Raw genomic sequence first — 19999 nt, forward strand, 5'->3', positions numbered from 1 at the left:
GTTACTATGAAGCTTGTACTACATGTATAATTACTGCACATTACACTTTTGAGGGCCTCTATCTTGCATTACGCCCTGTGTTAACAACTACCCTTTTAATCCCTCATTGTACAATTTGATGGTGTCATAATTTCAGCTCAAGGTTGGAGGCCTAGATCACTGTCTTTGAATGAAATATCCAAAATCCAAAATTATCCTTATTTGAGACGAATTAGCTCCACAAACTGGCCATTATAATCTTATGGTTATAAGTCTATTCAGCTGCCAACAACCACGTTTGGAGTTGAATAATGGTACCTCTCTGTGAAGCTATTGAGAAAGCATAAATAAACAAAAGCAGTGGTGAAATGTAACAAAGTAAAAGTAGTAAAGTACCAGTACTGTACTTCAGCACAATTTTTTTTTATCAAAATCACTACATTTGAAGCCTTATAAGACCTCAAAATCTGTAAAAAATTCTTTTACTTTTTACTCTTTAACTACATATTTAAACAGGTACTTCACTATTTTTTACTTTCACTAGATGTTTTCATGATATACTTGTATTTTTTTTCTCCAGAAACTTTTACTTAACAAAATTTTGCATTTTTCCACCACTGAGCAAAAATGAAATCATTCTAACAGAAGAGACACTAAACTGCAAGACATGAATAGGCCCAGTAATTACATTTAATATAATTTAAACCATAAACCAGGAAAACAAATCTGTCCCCCAGCTCAATTATGAACTATAGAATGTTGTAATGTCATGTGAACACAAGCTAAAAGATTTGCACAAGCCATCATCCGTCTGTGGCTTAGGGAAAAACGTATAAATGTCTAAAAATAAGAAAAATACAATCTGGCACCAGTGAAACAGTTTAATTACAAAGAGGAACCCACAGTGACAAAACAAGTACAGTTACATACAGTAAGTGGCTCCGTAACCATGGCAACCAGAGCCGAACGATTCTCAAACCCGGAGCAGTGCAGGAGCGGTCATCTTCTCTTCCCCCTGTCGACACAATAACTGAACAAAGCAAACATGGAGGCCAGTGAAAACAGCAAAAATTCTTCTTGTCAGCACGTGCCATAAAAGAAATAACAAACAAAAAATAAACAAAACCATACACAAATATATAAAAATATGCCATTAGATTCATATCAACAATTGAGGACTGGAGGTGCTCTATTTACAGAAAAAGGCAATATATACCAATATTTACAACATAAAATTCACATACAGGTATGAAGCAATTACAGTGTTACTAGGGAATGTGGTGGTAGGAGTAAAATTTAAAAAAAAAAAAAGTTTTTGTGGCACTTGAAATGCTTTTTAATTTTTAAGTAGCTTTTATCCACAGTGATTGAAGCCATGCATTAGTATGTCTAGGTCCTTAAGTGAGAATGAAAAATATAACACAAGAGCAAAAGACAATTTGTTATTGCCTAAATCTTCAAATTGCACATTTAGTAATATAATGGACAACCATTAAATGAATAATGAATGATTTGAAAATTGTATCTGTCAGTGGAGAGGAGCTTCTCACTAAAAGCCCAGTTCTAAGTATCTTTAGAGCAGTGGTCCCAGACTGGGGGTTGAAATAGAATACAGGCAATAGGTTGGTTACCTACTTTGAGTGTAAATAATTGTTAAATGTTGAGATAATTATTTAACATAACATAATTGGTTTGACATAAGCCATAAAGGCGGTAAAAAAAAAAAAAAATCAGCCAAAACTGGGAGCTACCATCAAACCCAGTGTTATGATGGTGGTGATAATACAGAAACCAGCCTTCTACACACTTGGCTGCAGTTATATACAGCCTGTATTTTTAATGGTACAAATTCACCTGCTGAGTTACCACATATTACTGTAGGTCTACTATATCCACATGCTACAGACGGCAGAACACAGTTTTACATTGGCCACACCTGACTGATCCTCTTATAGGTCCAGAATCACTAATGCAAAGTGAGGAGCGCAGATGGCTCAAAGATCGAACACAATCAGTGCTTAACCCCAGACCAAGGGCATCTTGTGGGTGACTTTTCACTATGTTGTTGTGAGCTGGGGCTTAAGCCTGCAGGAGGCACGTGCTGGCACATTTGGTCCTTATGACCCACTAATCACACTTACACTTGCTGAGCGTATAACACACTAGGTCACTCCGACTCCTAAGTGTAATAGAAATAATAAATACTTCAGTCTGGAATTGCACTAATCTATAGTTCACAAAACATTTTTTTACTTGACAAGATTGTTATTTAAGGACACTATTGATGCTACTAATGAGTTCAGGGGGTGTTATCAAGGAAAAGTGATTATATATTAATTTCTTTTAATTTTAAAGGGTCAAGAAAGAAAATAATGCAACCACAGTATATGAGCAAGAATTAACTGCAATTATAATTCATGAATTGTTAGTATATTGGTGTTGATAGCAATTCATATCTAGATTTTTAAAATACATATGCTGGGAATTGATTACCATTAAACAGATTTTTTTTTTTTTTTAACCATCGTGACAGAGTCCATACTTGGGTGAGATGCACATTCTCATCTATTACGAGACTTAAAGCAGTCATATTTAGATATCATATATGTCACACCATGTACCCTGTATGGGTCGTACCAAACCTACATACTGACTGCTTGTTCTTCAACTTAGAAAGCCATGAACTGTTAAAGCTACATCATCTATAAATTAAGTGCTGTGAAAAAACAAACAAAAGAGATAAAATTTAAAGACACATAAATACTGTACATATCTCTGCTACCACAGCTGCGCTTCATCTGTTTACCAGTCTGCAAGAAGTCGCCAAAATCTGTTTGGCTCCCCCTCCTGACAGCACACAAACAAACCATGTCCCTTAGTGTCATTACTTTTACATGTACAAGGCTTTGGCATAATGACTTAGGGATGAATGCACTTCTAGTGATCTCCAGCAGTGTGGCTATGTCAAAGGAAATCAGTGAGTGGTGTGTGAACTTACGTTTATGTGTTACTGTGTTACTGAGTTATTGTCATTGTATTCACTGTATTCCATATTCTTGCCACGTATTGCACTTCAGTGATGCCCTTACAAACATCGTTCTCAAAATGAAAAGGATGGTCATAGCTAAATGAGCAGTAAAAACTACATTAAGAGGCCAACAGTTTCACATTTACCCCTCTGATCAGCTTTAAGACATTTTTTTTTCTCTAATGGATTAACTGTAAGCAGATGTAAACGTTGCACAATGAATGCAACACACACTGCCACGGTTGGTGCCTTTTTGTTCACATACAGTGATGGGGTCATGCATCACATGTGTTCTTCTCAAAGGACTGTCCCTCCGTCTGAATATTCCCTTCTCTGTCCTCTTCTGTGTCTTGTTTGGTCCATTGACACTTTTTCAGACTGAATGATGAGGAGGCAGAAATGCACATGCACAAACAGCAGCCGGTGATGTACAGCTCATACCAGTTCAACACACAAGAGCTAGTTTGTTGTACATTTCTTTTTAGTTGATCAAAAGAGGTGGGATCAGGCATTAGAGGCAAAAACACCATAGCGCATGGTGTGCAGTGTTTTAGGCTCGGCAGCCTCAGACTCTCCACAGCAGCAGGTGGTTGGTACTGTCATCCCGCCCTACGGTCTCACTGCTGTTAGTCAGTCTGAAGTCCTCATAACCATCTCCCCCAGAGATGACCAAGTGATTGTTCTTAGGGATGAGGTGACCTGAAGCCCTCCGCCGAGCAGAGTCCCGCCTCTGCAGGGGGCTGTCCACAACACTGGCATTTGGTGCTTTGGTGACTGGAAAAACAGAAAAAAACATGAAAGTGAACTGACATTGAGTTGAGCTTTAGACAGTATGTCTCTACAAACCTGTGGTGTTGTTTGAAAGAGGAGGGAAGTTCATGTCCAAGCCCTCTGGTAATTCTATAGCAGTCAAGAACCGAACATGACCTGTGTGTCCATGAGCTGAGCCCATGGGGACCAGAGGGGACTTCAGAGTGCCTGGCCCAGTCCCTGAGCTCACTTTAGGGATCGCCAGAGTGAGCACCACACCTACAGAGAATGGAGCAAAGGGATTTTATTTTTACAGCCAGCCATTACAGACATGTCTGTGTATTACTTACCTGCACTAGTGCCAATCCAAAGCAGATCTTTACAGGCCAGCAGAGCTGTGATTCTTAGACATGCGGCTTTATGCTGCCTTATGATCGCATCAGCTCCTGATGTGATGGACACAGCATTTATTAGAAAATATCATTATAAGTAGAGTTATACAGAGGATTTTGCTTTGGTAAATGTTTACCTGCAAGCATCTTGTGCACAGCAGGAGCAACATCCACCTCTGTCAGGGCGTCCCAGGTCTGAGCATGGTACAGCCTGACTTGTGCACTGCCCTGTAGTGCCAGCCACACGCCGTGCCCATAGGCCACCATGCAGGTGACACAGCGGCTGCTGTCTGTGCCCACCTGGAAAGAGTGCTGTCAAGGAAAACAGAGCTGTTCAGCATGACTCCAATGTGGTAATGTAATGCAGATGTTCTGCCACCCACCTCTTGTACAAGTGTGGCTGTGTTGATAATGAGGACTCTATTCTGCGAGCCACACCATAGCTTTCCTCCCACAGGAACCATCTTAGTGACAGGGCTATTGACTGTGCCCAAAGCTAAGGTCTGAGAAGACTGTGGGTCCCAGAAGCTCCCTGGAAATAAAGAAAGGATGTAAGCAAAATGATGGTATTTGTTATTATAAATCAACCATTCTTGAAACCTACCTGCTTCTCTTTGATACACTATTACTTCTCCATTAGCTAATGACACAAATACTTTGTTGTCCAAGTACCTAAGACAAAAAAAGTAAAACAAAAATACCTAACACACTTGACAATTCTATATCAAAATGACTGTGACATTTTTCTAAGACTCACAGTATACAGAGGATTGAGGCAGAATGCTGCATTTTCATGCTGTTCTTCCTGTTGCGGATGTTGTCTGATGACTGGTATACGTGGATACTAAGAGATGTAAAAACACAAGCTCTAATCAAAGTTACATGAAAATAAGTGCATTTAATTTGAGTGTTCTTTTATGCAGACCATCCGTCCTCTGTGCCCAGCCACACTGAGCTCTTGTAGGCCTCGGGGTCAATGCTGAGCAGATCTTCCAGACTGGCTCTGGTGAAGGAGCCTCTGGAGGAGCGACGCATGGCGCGGCCATCCATCGGGCTCTCTGCCTGGGCACGACTCCCTCCTCCCACCCCCAACATCCCAGAGGTCCCATATGAGCCTGCAGTGGGGAACTCCTGCTCCTCCTCACTGCTTGTAGTCTCTGTTGCCATGTCTTTGGAGCTAGTGCCCTCATCAACTTTAGCAAGACAAGGCCACAAGTTAGATTTAGGCTTCTCTTGAAATGTGTATTTAAAGATGAGGTGCCTATGAATAATGTAACTTACTGCCAAAGCTAGAAGAAATAGTAGAGTGGCTGGCTTGACTCTGGAGAGTTGAGGAGGGACTCGGTGAATCTTCATCATCAGTGTCATCACTGTCAAATGGAACAAGCTCTGCTCTAGGCCCTACAAACATCAATCACATATCAGCTCTAACACAGTATCATATTAGATGGGAATTACATAAGACATTAAAATGAAGGGAATGATTCCTATAAAAGTGAAAGAGCAATTTGTGTCAAGTGTAATTTCCTACACTGACCTGTAGATGGCTCTGTCATCTCAAGAGATGAATGAGAGATGGAGATATGAAGCTGCTGCTGGGTTTGACTTGGGGCCACAGGAGGTTGATTTCGCTCTGGCCCTTGCTCCCTAAAAAGAAAACATGTTTATTTTTTATGTTAAAACTATAAGAAGCATTAAATATCAGACTCATATGAGGGTCTTACCTGGCCTTCAGTCCTGGTACAGCAGCAATGCAAATGATCCTAGCTGAACACACAGCGATACAAGCCTCTACTGTTGGCTCATCTTTGATATTTAACAGACAAACCTAAAAGAAAATTAAATAAATGTGATTACAAATGCAAAAATAAAATGTTCATATGTTTAAAAAAAAAAAAAAAAAAAGGTTTCTTACCTGTCCTACATAACCATCACTATTACACACCCACACTTCACAGCCACTATCTGGACAGCTGTGACTTGGAGATGCACAGGAAAACTGAACCAAATGGGAAAATGACATGTTTAAGAAAACGTGCACCCTTTAAACATTTACTGACATTCAAAAGTCATTCTTACTTGCATCCCACTGCGTGTCTTCATTATTGGTATTGCCTTTAAAAACTCTGGGTCCCACTGGTCTTTATTCATGGCTGACAATATTTGAGAATAACATTTAATTTACATGCCATATTAATAAATGTGTTAGTAAAATACGTTATGTTTCCATACCTAGCTTCTTCTTGGCTTCCTCAAAGGCCTGCTCAAAGTTGGAGCGCGCATCGGGAGAGCTGAATTCAAAGACAAAGCTACTTTCGGCAGACGATGTGGTTAGTTCTAACTTTGTGGGGAGGAAAGTCATACTAAAGGCCAAGGTCTGCTTCTCTGACAGTTCTCTATGGATTGAAGCTGTGAGGTCTTTAATCACTTCATCCAAAGCCTGTAGTACACAAAACACACAAGTCTTTTATTAGTAAAAATATTATAATACATGAGAATTATCATTTAATTAATAAGTAGAAGCAAAAATGTGTGTTTCAAAGTAGGATTTCAGCAAGAATGAATGGAAAGCTAAGGACAAAGTGGTGACACATGTTGTGCTGTTATAGTGATAATTATAGCTCAAAATTACATTCAGATCTTTTAATGGTTCCAACTTAAAGATGCACTCTCAGTTTTCTGCCATTTGTTTGTCTCCTAGTATAATTTTACCGGTGTGTTCAACTGTATGGCATTAATCATATCTATATTGCATTTATTTAGTCCCGGAGCTTATCTGACTCAGTAATACCTTGGTGTTGAATGGGGTCACCTATCCATAAATCAGACCTTGGACTGGTCGCACCACCAGCTTGTGTCCATGGGGATGGCTACATTGAATGCCATAGTTTGGAACATCCCATGCAATTAATAACATCTTCATAGAGAAAAGCATGCAGCGGACCTCACAGGAAAAGTTGCACATTGCACCTTTAAAAGAGACTCTAAAATTGAGAATAGTGCTGCACCTGGTGTGGAAAGTTAATGGTATCGGACAGTTTGCTGAGCTGTCCCAGTGTGGTGAGGTCCTCGTCCAGTCGACTAATGGTCTTCTGGAGATTCTCCCTGTTTGTTGTTTGTGCAGAGCCTTAAAACACAACAAACAGATTTAGAACATGCATTAATTACACAAAGTGTGAATATAAAATAAGTTTTAATTTAAAAGCTCTTACTTTTTACAACCTCCACATCCTCAAGTGGAAGCTTCCACAGGAACTTGTATTTACTGGATGTATCAATCACACTAGCAGCAGAGTATCTGAGAAAGAAATCTGAGTTTTAACACTGGAAGATGTTGCTTAATGTTCACAAGATCTTTCTTGGCCTTAAACTACAATAAATAAAGGTCTGTTTACAATAAATGTTTAACGGGTTCAAATGAGTTTCAGACTTTTACACAAGTAGCAGAAAGCCATTACATTTGTCAGACATAATAATGTATTAAGTTTGCAAAAACTTGTATATTCTCAGGCAGGAGCCACTGCAAGAACAGAAGAAATAGTACTAATATACAGCTCAAAATGCAAAATAACAGAAATACTCATGGTTAATATAATGATTTGATTGTTTATGCAGTTGGTCATGATTATTGTTGAGCAGATTTGACTTGTGTCTGTTTTCTATCAGCAGTGACTAACTGTGGCAGAGCTGTGTGTGTGGAGCGTACAGGCTCATGGAACTGCGTCTTAACGAGCCAGACTTCCTCTTGAGGGTGGTGCAGATGATCAGATCACTGAAGAGGAAGAGAGAGCGGTCCTTCTTCCCACCAACATTTTTCTGTACAGACACAAGACACAAGTCAAAGCTCGGTTTAAGTAGTTTAGTGACAATGAAATACTGTTAAACAAGACAAGAATAATTTACCAGTTCATTCACAATATTGCAAAATAATTAATGCAAAAAAAAAAAAAAAATCTTACCGCCTCCATAACAATCTCCTGTCTCAAGAACTTCCTCTGAGGATTCAGGATCTAATGCAAACATACATAAGAATGGTGCAAACAGATCAGTCACAGGAATAGAGGCAGAAACCTGCAAAAAATCCTAAAACTAGAGAAGACTTTGCTGACCATCCATAAATTATAATAAATAATGTTTTATGAGAGTTTAGGATTTTAAAACGTTGGGAGGGTGACAGATGCATTACACAGTAATAATTAATGAGCTTACATTTTCTACTCCTTCAATGTGTGCCTCTATCTCCTGGATGACCCTGGCCTCCCTCTCAGCCTCCTCCGCTGACCGCCGGCCTTTGTTGATCTTCTCTGCCAGTCGCTTGATGTCCCTTTGTGCATCCAGTAGGTAAGGGTGGTCTGGGTGGTCTTCTGGGGTGTGCTTTAGTAAGTCCTATAGAACAAATCAATGCGCCTTAGTCAAACTGAAATTGCACTTTAATTTTTAAAATTTTTTTAAGTATTTTTAAGCCCATTTTGTGTGATGGTTTAAACTGGCTCACCTTCACTATGAGCTCATATCGAGGAATCCTCTGAACGGGCTTGATCATCAAATCACCTAAGGCTTGTTTCTCTTTGTTCTCTCGCATATTTTGCTATGGTTCAGGAGACAAAAGTAGCAAAGTTCAGGTAAGTACTATCAGAAGAAAAATACACAGTTAAATATACAAACTAGAAGGATACAAGAAAAAAAAAAAATTAAAAAAATAAACTATAGGGTGAAAAGTACTTGATTAAGGGATTAGGAGTTACGGTATAAGTACTGAGCCTGAATCATTCTTAATAAACAATTTGTTCATTATGAATTAAGTATTTGTTTATATTATTAAGGTTAATTACAAGGAAGTTACTAGCAAGTGTTAGCATATTGTCTTTTTGAATAATGTTTGGCCATCCTACACTGTTTGTAGACATGACTTTGACATCCCCTTATTTATGCATGGCACTGTCCATTCACTGCCAGCGGTGTCTCTTCCCAGGAAAACTCTTTGTTGGACAGACATTGACACAAAAGCACTGGCTCTGAGTAAACAGCACATCACTCTCACCTCCAAAAACTTGTGAAACGCTGGCTTGGCCTCCTTGGCAATCCTCACCGCGTCTTTGGCATTGAGGAAATTGTCTATGTAAGCTGAATACATATTAGCCAAGTCTTCTTTGGAGAACTGGAAAAACAATATTTCTTTTCAAAAATGTATTCAGTTAAAATAAACCTTTTACTTAACGGTTGGTTATGCATAGTTTTAAGACATAAATTTCAAGAGAAAACAGTGGAATGTAAAATAGGTACCTATAAAAAGAACTGCTACTTCAGAACACTAATACTAAATACCCACCAAATGATATAGCCTAAAATTGCAAAATGGATTGTGATTGCATGCACAACCAGATGGCAGATTCAATACATAAAATGATAAAACTGCTCTGACTGTATAGATTGGTTTGGGACTTTACGCAGACCTTTTTGTGTATGTAGGCCAGTTCCAACACAACAAAGGTGCATAGGTAATAGCTTTACAGTGCCCTCTACAGGTAGTCTAACGCAAGCACATAGTCATTGAAGGAACTGGCCAACACTAAAGTTCAGAGATGTCTGTATGTTTATTTGATTAATTACATATTTATTCATGATTAACTACTATGTATCAGTGGTAAACAATAATAGCACTAAAATGCTTCTAAATTTGCCAAATACTTTAACACAATCGTCTTTAGCATTTCAGTTAAAAGCCACATCTGAATTTATATACAATTTAAATTGTCATTTTTGTTTTATTCTAAAACACATTGTCTAAATGCAGTGGAAAGATCCCCTCATGAGCAAAAGACCTGCCCCGTGTGAGGCTCGAACTCACGACCTTCAGATTATGAGACTGACGCGCTGCCTACTGCGCCAACGAGGCCTGAGAAGCACTTGTGCTGCAGTCCCTTTAAGAGCTGCAGTGGGGGAAGGGCCAGAGAGCTGTGAGAAGCTGTAGGAAAACCAGGACTGGACTTTCACAATCAGAAAATGTTTTATTGCCGTTGTCAATGAACAAAACTAGGAATGTGCTTTTAAGCAACAGAACACACAATAGAGCACCTCCTGGAGATAAAAATATTCTAAATAATCCATTCTTTGTCTGCTTCTCCATAGAGCTGTATAAATATCTGACTCCAATCCAAGTTTGTATCATAGGGCGTGGGAAGTTTGAAAAGGGGCAGGGAAGGAAAAGCATAATATATTAAACTGATGTTGCCCTCTATAGAACATCTTAAAAGAGTGATCCACTTAAGCCTGGCCTGCTACTGTAAGAAAATGTCTCCTTTTTCTCAGAACATGCAGCTGTACAGAGAAAGGGATCAATGTTTCGGTGTAAGGCGGCTAGCTATATACCACATTACAGTGCTAATTTCATGGAAGTAGCACCCCTCAGTATCTCCCAAAAATGATTTGGCCACAAATTGTTTTTAGATTATAGATCATATTTGTGTAGACTGAATTAACAGTTAAAAAAGAAATTATTATAATGCCTTTCAGAGATATGTACATCACTGAGATTGGTTAGAGAGTGTGACATATAGGAGCAGTGTAAGGGGATCACAATTAAATTTTTATTGTCATGTCGCTCAGCTCTACTTAGCGCTCTACTTACTCAGTGCTACTCCATTGCATTGAATGAAGTAAATTAGGGCTCAACACTGCCAAACTCTCCAAATAGGTATGGCAGAACAGAACGTGTCTTTTGTGCTCTTTACTCACTGATTGGATGAGGAGATGTCCAACCGTCTGCCTGTCGTGCCACTGGTTCACACAGTCTGTGACCTGATCCAGGAAGTGCTCATGGTGCTCGAGGATTTCTGGGATTTGGTAGAACATTTCATCCACCAGGAGAGGGTCCACGATGGAGCCACTGTCGGGTTGTTTGAGAGGACGCATGTAACCCTGGCCAGAACAGAACAAACAGTCACCAAGTATTCCGCACCAGTTTGTACTTGATAGGAGACCAGAGAAAAGTATCCTATTTGATTCCTTTGACAACCATCTATAAAAACTAGAGGGGGTTGGGCTTTTGCTGTAGCTGGTCCCAGACTCTGGAACAATCTTCCTCTTTGTATCAGAACAGCCCAGGCTTTAAATATTTTTAAATCTTTGTTGAAAACCCATTTGTTTGCAGTGGCTGAGCGGGACACTTGTATTGTATTGTTTTATCGTGTTATTGCATATTTTGTTTTGGTCTGCACTTTATATTGCCTTTGTACAGCACTTTCGGCAGCTGTGTTTGTTGCTGTTTAAATGTGCTTTATAAATAAGTTTGACTTGATTTGACTATTATACTGAGGTGAAAGAACAGCACATCAAGTTAAGGTAATTAAATAAATTATAGATGATCCACTATAGAAAAATCTGGCAAATATAACCTGTTGACAGTGAAAATGCTGTATGAGAAATACATGCACTTTGTTAGAAGTGACTCAGCTAGTACAAAAAGTACAGACGGTACACTGAGAGTTGTTTGTTTTGTTGTGACTTTCTCTGACTCACTTTTTACGCATTTTGAAGTTTTCATCATTCACGATCATTTTAGATTGTCCATCCTACGATTGGAAAATACTAGTCTTTATACAAAATTCATACAATTTCTAAAAAACAGTTCAAAAGCAACAATTTTATCATCATCGTCTTGATTTGGAATACAGAGGAGGCCGATGACCATATCCAACATCTTCCATCGAGCATCTGCACTTTCGCTGCAGTCGCCGTGGTAACACTTTCTCTGCGTCGCCATGGGAACGCACAGTAGCATCGCGCATTTTGTGGACACATGCAGATGCATATTGTGATTCACACGCATTAACAGGGGGGCAGCAGGGCAAAAAGCTACACCTTAAAAAATGTATTCCAATTCAACACCAGCGCACACAGAGATCGCCCACACAGGAAATAGTGACGGGTTATACAACTATGCTGATCAGAGGTGGGAAGAACTGTGAATAATATTAACAAATAAGATATGCAGTGGTGACCAAAAGCAAAACCCAACAGATGGACATATGTGGTTAAAACATGATGTCTGACAGATCCTAATGATGAGTTTTATGTAATAGCTGCTCAGGAGAGGTATAGCGGTTCAACTACTAATCAGAGGGTTCAAGATTAAGATCTAACTTCTACCTTAGCACAGTGTTGTAGTGTCCTGTCAATTTTTTGGTGGGCAGGTATTTATCACATTGTGGGCACTAAAATCTGTATGCAAATTTCAATTTAGGTTTAAGTTAGGATCATTTTCCAGGAAATGAATCTAAGTCAGTGTGTGAGTATGTGTAAGTGAAAACAGACTCGACATTCAATGGTGCTGAAAACTGTCTTAAAAAATATAGCCCATTTATCAAACAAGGTATTTTGTTTTATATTAACAGGCTTTTTTTTTTTTTTTTTTAGCTGTGTTCATATATTGACAGATGTACAAAGTTTAAGAATAGAAAATAAATGTGTTTTGTAAGATATAGAATGCTTTCTCATGTCTGTGTGAGCTTTTCATGTGTGACACAAGGGACCTTTAAAAGATTAGCCTTACAAGAGGAATAACAATAAGTGGATTACATAACTGCAGTGTTGCCCAGTGTTTGCGCTTCACATCCTGAGCAATGCTTCACGGGCAGACAGTGCAAGAGACTGCCTCTCACTTAGAAACCCAGGCACGTTGTACAATGCCCTTGTCGTTCAGCCTTTGTAAAGGGGGAAGTTGACTTACCTGGATGAGAGTGCGTAGCGACTCCACATATGACTGTTCTGTGTCCAGGAGAGTCATCATTACATGTTTCCTCATATCCTTGAATGACAAAGGGAGAAGAAAATACATTGTTACATTGATGTTCAAGCAGAGCAAATTGTGAGTTGAAAAGAAGTTACTAAAAACTTTTTATTGGTTAGCAGTATAGCTTAATGTAAAGTTTTGTTGATGGGTTGTACAAAGATTTAATTCATAAATACACATCAAAGATTACTATGAAATGATGTACTACCAGTTTGGAAAAAGTCAGCAAACATCCAAAGTTAAAAATGTCAAAGTATTTCACATAATTTCTTTCTAATAATATGCTAAAATAAAATATATCTCTAGAGGTCCTCTTTAAATAGCCCTGTGCCAAACTGGTCTTAAATATCAGCCCCTGTGGCTTGTTGAACCAGTACCCTCCCTTTCTCTCACACACAGTAAGCAGTAACTCACAGAGGAGCCTTCTTGTCCCTCTCCCCTCCTCTGCCAGCAGCTATCTGCCCTATAAATAACCAAAACAATAAGTTCCCAGAAAGGCCATGTTTAGTTTGTGGCATCCCACGGGCCCTGTGGGGTACCACCGCAGGGTGAAAGGTGCCGTGTGGAGGAGTCTATGTCACAGTCACACTGAATTATGTCAGTGCATGGGAAATGCTGGGGAGATTGGACATCATTAATTTATTTTGTACAAATATGTTTGAATTAGAAAATGCATACCCATCAGTGTAGTAATTTACATGTTCACAACTCATTAATTAGGTTGAATTATTATGTGTTACATGCCCGAGAGGAATCGGATCATTAAAAACACACGGTGACATGTGTCAGTTAATCAGTGAATTTTCATTTCAGTTGTTGAATATGGAAGACAAACTCCTTCAAAGTTTAGCATTTTCTTCTTTCATTTTGTGTTTACCACACTACCGTTCTTTTTTTGCATAATCTTTCTTGTCAAAACCTGTAGAAATCAGATAATGATCAGATTTTTGGTGAGCATGTAAACAAAGCCACTGTGCTCAACAAACGGAAGCATTTTAGTTCGCATATTCTGATCATAGTTTTATGAAACTGTTCAAATGGTTTCAAGAAATTAGGCCAAATATAAATGTGCAGATGAAGTTGCAATGAAACAATACTGAGCAACTGTTTCGAAGAATCAGTAGCACTGGCAGAAATTGGAGACTGTTCATACATTTGTGTCAAACTGTAGTGTAGATATTACAGCAATTATATTTGTATATTTTAAGGCTTACATTTATTTTTCACCTGAGCAATGGCTCATGTGTCTGCACTTATGTACTAGATAGATTGCCTCTAGTACTGTGGGTATTGCAATAAGTCATACTTCTTGATAATGATATAGTTTCATTATTTTTTTGATATAAAAAGCAGGAGAAACCATATTTATTACATATTTTCTTCTTTGATCAATATGTAACCCCATCTTTTAAGCACTATCCTGTAAACACCACAGCTGTCTGAGCCAGAAATCATCATACAAATTAAACCATGTTGAGCTTGATTGAATTAAAGGATGCACTTGCAGACTCTCATTGCTCTCTCATTCTCTCCACCACTTCATTAGCAAAATCATTTAGCCTGATTTTCAACAAACATGACTTGGCTCAGGCACAGGTGAGCGGAGCAGCTTCTGTCTGACCTTCTGCCCTCAGCACAAAGAAAAAGGGAATGCGTTTTCAGATTGAGATTGGAAGTTCCCTGAAAACACGAATGATCCTGTTCTTGGCCAAACGTCTTATTAGATTTCTGTGTGTGTGTGTCTCTTGTGCGCACACACCTTACTGGACTGAATAATGTAAGGAATGCTACTTTCATTTTGCTAACATGGTTGTCATGGTAACTACAGCGGAGCGGCTGAAAGGTCGCAAGAACAGCTAGGTCCACACTCAGGTCTGAGTCAAGTTTAATGCTAAAAGAATACTATGGTGAGTCACTCATCTAGTGTGCAATTCTATGTTAAAATTATGAGGATCTATTGAAAAATCTTCCACATTTGATTGTATTTTGAATGTAGCAAAATTAGTTGTTTTTGACATTTTAAATTGGTTAGGATATCACAATGACAAGCTAAAAATGCTAATTAATAACAATGAATTTCTAAAAATAGCCTAGCACATTGTTGACCCTCAGATACAAAGGTGAATAGCTCTAAAATAAAATAACACATTTCTATATGTCCTGTTAAATATCTAAATGGACAATCCTTCATGTATTCATAAAAAGAAGCAAATGTGTCTGTGAGTACTGCTTGTCCTACTCCCTCCCATGGGTGTCCCAGTAACACAGTGGACAAGTCAAGTATGTTCTATGGAGGAATATCTTGTCTGTAATTTTATTACTCAACTGGAATATATATAACGAACATGGAATATTCCCAAACTGTCTAGACAATCCCAAAACAGGCATGCATATTATTCTAAATTCCTATGATTTCAGTTTTAATTTGCTGGCTGTATTGTTGTATTGTATTGTTGTAGATTGTATGAAGCAATCAAAATAACAAAGGTTTATAGACCACTTCTACACTGAAAGGTATTTTGCCTGGAAACGTTTCCTTTCAAAGCCAGAGTAATTTTGACAGTGAAAGGTATTTCTTTGACACACAAATGTTTTACTAATGTTTCCATTTGCCAGGACAGGTGCACTCAATCTGCAGTTTTCTCTTATTGTTGACCATGATGAAAAAATAAACATGAAAACAAAAAGAATTGAGATTTTACACCAGGTGTACAGTAGACAAAGAGTGTTTTGCCCAATAACAAGGAAGTGTTTAATGCTGGTAGTAGTACAGCGGCACTATTCTGTTTCAGTTCCAATACAATAACTGCATTTAGAGATACTCAATACCAACCAATGCCAGGGAAGAGATTTTCATCAAAACAAAGTGAAGAGATGCTCTGGTCTAAATTTGCTGAGAATTTCATGAGACTATGAGACATTCATTCTACTTCATTAGGGGAAGATCATAAGCACAATTATTTGAATGATAAGTGAAATCTTGCTTAGTCAAACACATATTCCTACAGAGCGAGCGCAGTGCATCTGTATGCTTATAATAAAGAGTGTTCAAAGCCCAGTTAACCTCAAAATTATAGGAATTTTGTATAAAAGGTTTGGAATCTAACAAAAAAACAAGTGCATTTTTCATTGCATTACATTATATGCCAACCTTTATCCAAGCCATATTTATTTCACTGTCATAAGTAATTACAAGTCAGTCCAAAGACAACAGCAGGCATTTGTGATTCATGCGGAAAAAACAACACTACATCCTCATAGAAGGAGTACCACAGAGCGATCTACTGCCTCCTCATCTGAGCTCTGTCATCACACTCCCCCTCTCGCCCCGATGACTGTCTCCCCTGGCAACTGTGCGCTGCTGCTGCTGTTGGCGAGATCAGCAACAGGCATCCTCTTAGCTCTCCATCACCTCTGCCTTTGTACACCTCGAAAACTGACTGAGCTTAAGTTTTCTCCACTGGCAGACATAAGACATCCTATACTTCACGTTAACAATATTATGCAACAGATTAGAACAGAGTGTGGATACGCATTTAATCGTCACTTCCAGGCCACAGACGACATCGACTGGGGTTTAACTGGGATCAATATCCTTCTATTTTTGCACTGTTGATTTCTCTGGGGAGATTACTTTCATTCATCAAGTTTGAATCCCACACACTTCAACTGAATCATACTGTAGCATTTAAGGAGACCAATGGGAACTACAGCACCAATTCAACAAGACAATGATTTTCATACAGCGATTTCAAATTCATAAGTATTTAGGGGAACATAAACAATCAACGCATCAAATGGCAGTGGCTAGACCTGTAACAATACCCAATTTTAAAATATATAGCATCATTAAAAGGCCTGAGCTGCAACAAATAAACAACAGCATTAAGCAATAATTACCCATAAAAGTGACTTATTCAACCCTCTGCCGCTCAAATCTTATCGTAATAAGATAAATACTGTACCCAAAAATATATTGTTCAAGCTTCCATATATGAAAATCCCCCAGTGCATCCATAGAAAATACTTAATTTGTAAAACAGAAAAATACATTAAGAAATAAAAATTATCACCATGTTGCTCTTAAAAAGTTCTTCTTGAAATGGCAATATCACACAGTGTGTACATTTCCATGAACAAAACAAGGCATTCTAAGATTTGCACAGAGGATTTCCCCAGCATTTCATAACCAGGGAAAAACAGTTAGCTACAACTATATCATTCCCATGGCAATGCCTCAAACAGAAGTTGTGCAGATGGCCATATTTCCCAGTAGCTTTACACCCGACTTGTTGGACTCTCTCCTCGTATATACTTCAGTACTTGGCGTGGATTAGCATGCTGCGTGTTAAGATTAGCGCTACAAGTTGGGCAGCTGTGTTATGTCTGCAAATGAGTGAGGGCTATGATTTCTAACTTTAACAGAATTCCACCAAAAGTCACATATTGAAACTTGTCAGAAAGGTTAAAAGGTAGGAGGTTTAACTGCATTACTGAGATGCCTGACAAGCAAATTGCATTACGGAGAAAGTGAATAGTAAAAGTGAAGATATTTCGGGAACAAATGTGGTTAGATGAAGCCATACCTCTCCAATGAACGGAGGGCTCCCAGCACAAACTCCGTTGCCATTCAAATTCCCCCCGCAGTTGTTGTTGTTCGGAAACTGATCCACAACGTTTTCATGCCTATCTGCCGATTCTTCTGTCTCACCAGCCTCTCCTCCACCTCCAACTTCATCCCCTGTGTTTTCCACGTTCTCGTTCATCTCCTCCAAAGCGATGCTGAATTGGGCCAAGGTTCGCACCATCTGCAGCATACGGAACGCTCCCGGGTGCCCCTTGATAGAACCAATGAAATCGCTCGTCTTCCTTACAAGAAGTCAGAATGCATGTTGTTCAAAAGGCAAAGTCATCACCACAGATTTTCTTCCTTAATTTAGTCCCTTAAAAATAAAGGTTGTGCAAATCTTGATGCAGCATGTGTGTGGAAAGGCACAACCCGCCCGGGAAAGATGTGAGCGCATGCCGAGGTGTGCGGACCATAGAGAGATGAGGTGTATTGGTGTGCATGTGTGTCTAACCCTCCCCCGGCTGCTGTATATAATAAGAGACAGCAGGCAGGGCAGCAGACGCGCACAGCTCAGACCTTACCAATCCCTCCGACAAATAATCGATGAAGAGGAGGCTTCAGAGAATTGACACCGAACCATAATCCATCTGACGCTGCATCATCTCACCTACTTCCATGACAACAGTCGATGGCGGTGTTCCATTGAGAAATACAACACAGGTGTTTAAATACAGTGGGAGCTGATAACCATGACAACGGAAGGAAATGTAGTTCTACAGTATGATGAAGAGACATCTTCTGAATAAACCTATTAAAAAGTTCACTAAATATCTACAACCACGTTATGCTACCTTCATTACTGTCATATTCCAAATAATTAAGACATAAAAGAGCATACAGTTATTTCTTCAAGCTGCCTGCACTGAAAAGAAATCATGGTATATATAGTTTGATATTATTATAAGCCTTTTAACAATGCAATATTTTACTTTGTTGCATCACTACTGATAACACTAGTGGTACAATAGCAACTTTATTTAACCTATAGAAGTCTTGCAATGAAGCGATGTCGAACATTATTATTACTTCATAGAACCATGTAGAGTAGGTCACTAAAGTTATTGGTGCAAGTCAAATCGACCTCAGTTCCTTTCCTCCAGCAGAGATCAGATGGTGACTACAACAAAGGTTACCAAAGGCCATAGAAATGTCAAGCTCATGACAGGAAATTGGCCTTCAATCCTTGTTGCCATAGAAACAATAGGTACTTTTGAAGGTCTGGTGACATCATACATGGACATCTACACAGTTTATTCTGAACTGGACCAAGAAAACTTAAAATCATTGTGAGTGATCTAGTCTGATGTGTTGTAACTTTTATTGTTACATATGGCTCCGTTATACAAGGTTGACATTTGAATCATTTTGTTTTATAAAAGATTGTTAAGTTTGGGTAGGTTTAAATTACCATCCCAGAATTTAAGGCAACAGATCAACAGTAACTAAGACAAAACTGGTTATTGTAAAATGCCAAAATAAGCCTTTAAAGTTTTGCAAAAGTTAACTCATTAAATAAGGATTTGTACTCTTTGATGGATAAACCCAGTGTACTTTGACACCATTTGAAGGTCTGCCCTGATTGTGCAAGCACACGTTTTTACCTTTAGCATACAGCGTTTAATCCATCTTAGCAAGCTCTTTTAAACAAAACAACTGAATATTTGCTCCTTTAAAACCTAGGCACCGCAGATGAACACATTAAGTTACCAAAACCATGGCAAGGCAAAGCAGGGCAAGTTTATTTGTATAGCATAATCTGTACAGAAAGTAATTCAAAACAGAATAAGAAAGACATTAAAATCACAACAATACAACAAAACAAAACATAAATAATCACAAATAATCATCATAAAATTAGCATTAAAAGAGAAGAGTACAGAATAAAAACCATAATGTTTTTGCAAAATGTATGCCAACAATGAAATGAATTGTAGTTTCCTTATGCTAATTTCAGCTCACATAATCAAAACAATTCAACGTGTAACATCTGGCATTGTTTCCATGGCCACCTCCACCTCAATTCATTATTTGCCTTAATAAGCAGTTAGCAGATTAGGTTGAGCTCCATGAAAGGTGTTGGTGTGCAAAGGAGTTCATTTCTATAGGTGCCCATAGACGCACATGGCAGAGAGCGGACAGCAGCCTAGAGACAAAGAGTAAGTGGTTCACTGCAGCCTGACCCAGATTTCTGAGGGCTGTTTTCCAGCACACCTGCACACAGCATCCATTCAGGTTGTGCCTACCGCTGCTCATGCTGTTTCAAAAATTATAAACTGAAGTGAGCACTGAATTTTAACTCTCAATTTGACACATCAGCAAACAATCTCCCATGTTACCACTCAGACAGAGGACTGCATTGTTTTAGTGCAGAGCTGGCACATTATAGAGAGCTAAATTTTTCTAATTTCCCTCATAACATCCACGATATA

The 19999-nt window shown here is 38.7% G+C and overlaps 1 protein-coding gene and 1 non-coding gene across 2 annotated transcripts in view; both read right to left on the reverse strand.

The window, feature by feature from the left end:
* Positions 1-846: 846 nt before the first annotated feature.
* LOC117380840 (rho guanine nucleotide exchange factor 17-like) overlaps positions 847-19999 on the reverse strand; it is a 47691-nt gene continuing 28538 nt past the window's right edge. The window contains exons 3-25 of the mRNA XM_033977689.2: positions 12878-12955; positions 10885-11067; positions 9191-9307; positions 8645-8737; positions 8359-8535; positions 8109-8159; positions 7856-7965; positions 7362-7447; positions 7158-7276; positions 6382-6589; positions 6229-6302; positions 6065-6148; positions 5874-5977; positions 5687-5796; positions 5431-5550; positions 5075-5342; positions 4907-4993; positions 4754-4821; positions 4533-4681; positions 4287-4461; positions 4108-4203; positions 3854-4036; positions 847-3781 (exon numbers count right to left, since the gene is read on the reverse strand). Of these exons, the coding sequence (XP_033833580.1) occupies positions 3573-3781; positions 3854-4036; positions 4108-4203; positions 4287-4461; positions 4533-4681; positions 4754-4821; positions 4907-4993; positions 5075-5342; positions 5431-5550; positions 5687-5796; positions 5874-5977; positions 6065-6148; positions 6229-6302; positions 6382-6589; positions 7158-7276; positions 7362-7447; positions 7856-7965; positions 8109-8159; positions 8359-8535; positions 8645-8737; positions 9191-9307; positions 10885-11067; positions 12878-12955 (2949 nt within the window). The 3' untranslated portion in view covers positions 847-3572. The remainder of the gene's footprint in view (positions 3782-3853; positions 4037-4107; positions 4204-4286; positions 4462-4532; positions 4682-4753; positions 4822-4906; positions 4994-5074; positions 5343-5430; positions 5551-5686; positions 5797-5873; positions 5978-6064; positions 6149-6228; positions 6303-6381; positions 6590-7157; positions 7277-7361; positions 7448-7855; positions 7966-8108; positions 8160-8358; positions 8536-8644; positions 8738-9190; positions 9308-10884; positions 11068-12877; positions 12956-19999) is intronic.
* trnam-cau (transfer RNA methionine (anticodon CAU)) lies at positions 9973-10045 on the reverse strand. The gene has a single exon. It is a non-coding gene; the product is annotated as a tRNA-Met (tRNA).

Source organism: Periophthalmus magnuspinnatus, chromosome 13, assembly GCF_009829125.3.
Source record: "Periophthalmus magnuspinnatus isolate fPerMag1 chromosome 13, fPerMag1.2.pri, whole genome shotgun sequence".
NCBI lineage: Eukaryota > Metazoa > Chordata > Actinopteri > Gobiiformes > Gobiidae > Periophthalmus > Periophthalmus magnuspinnatus.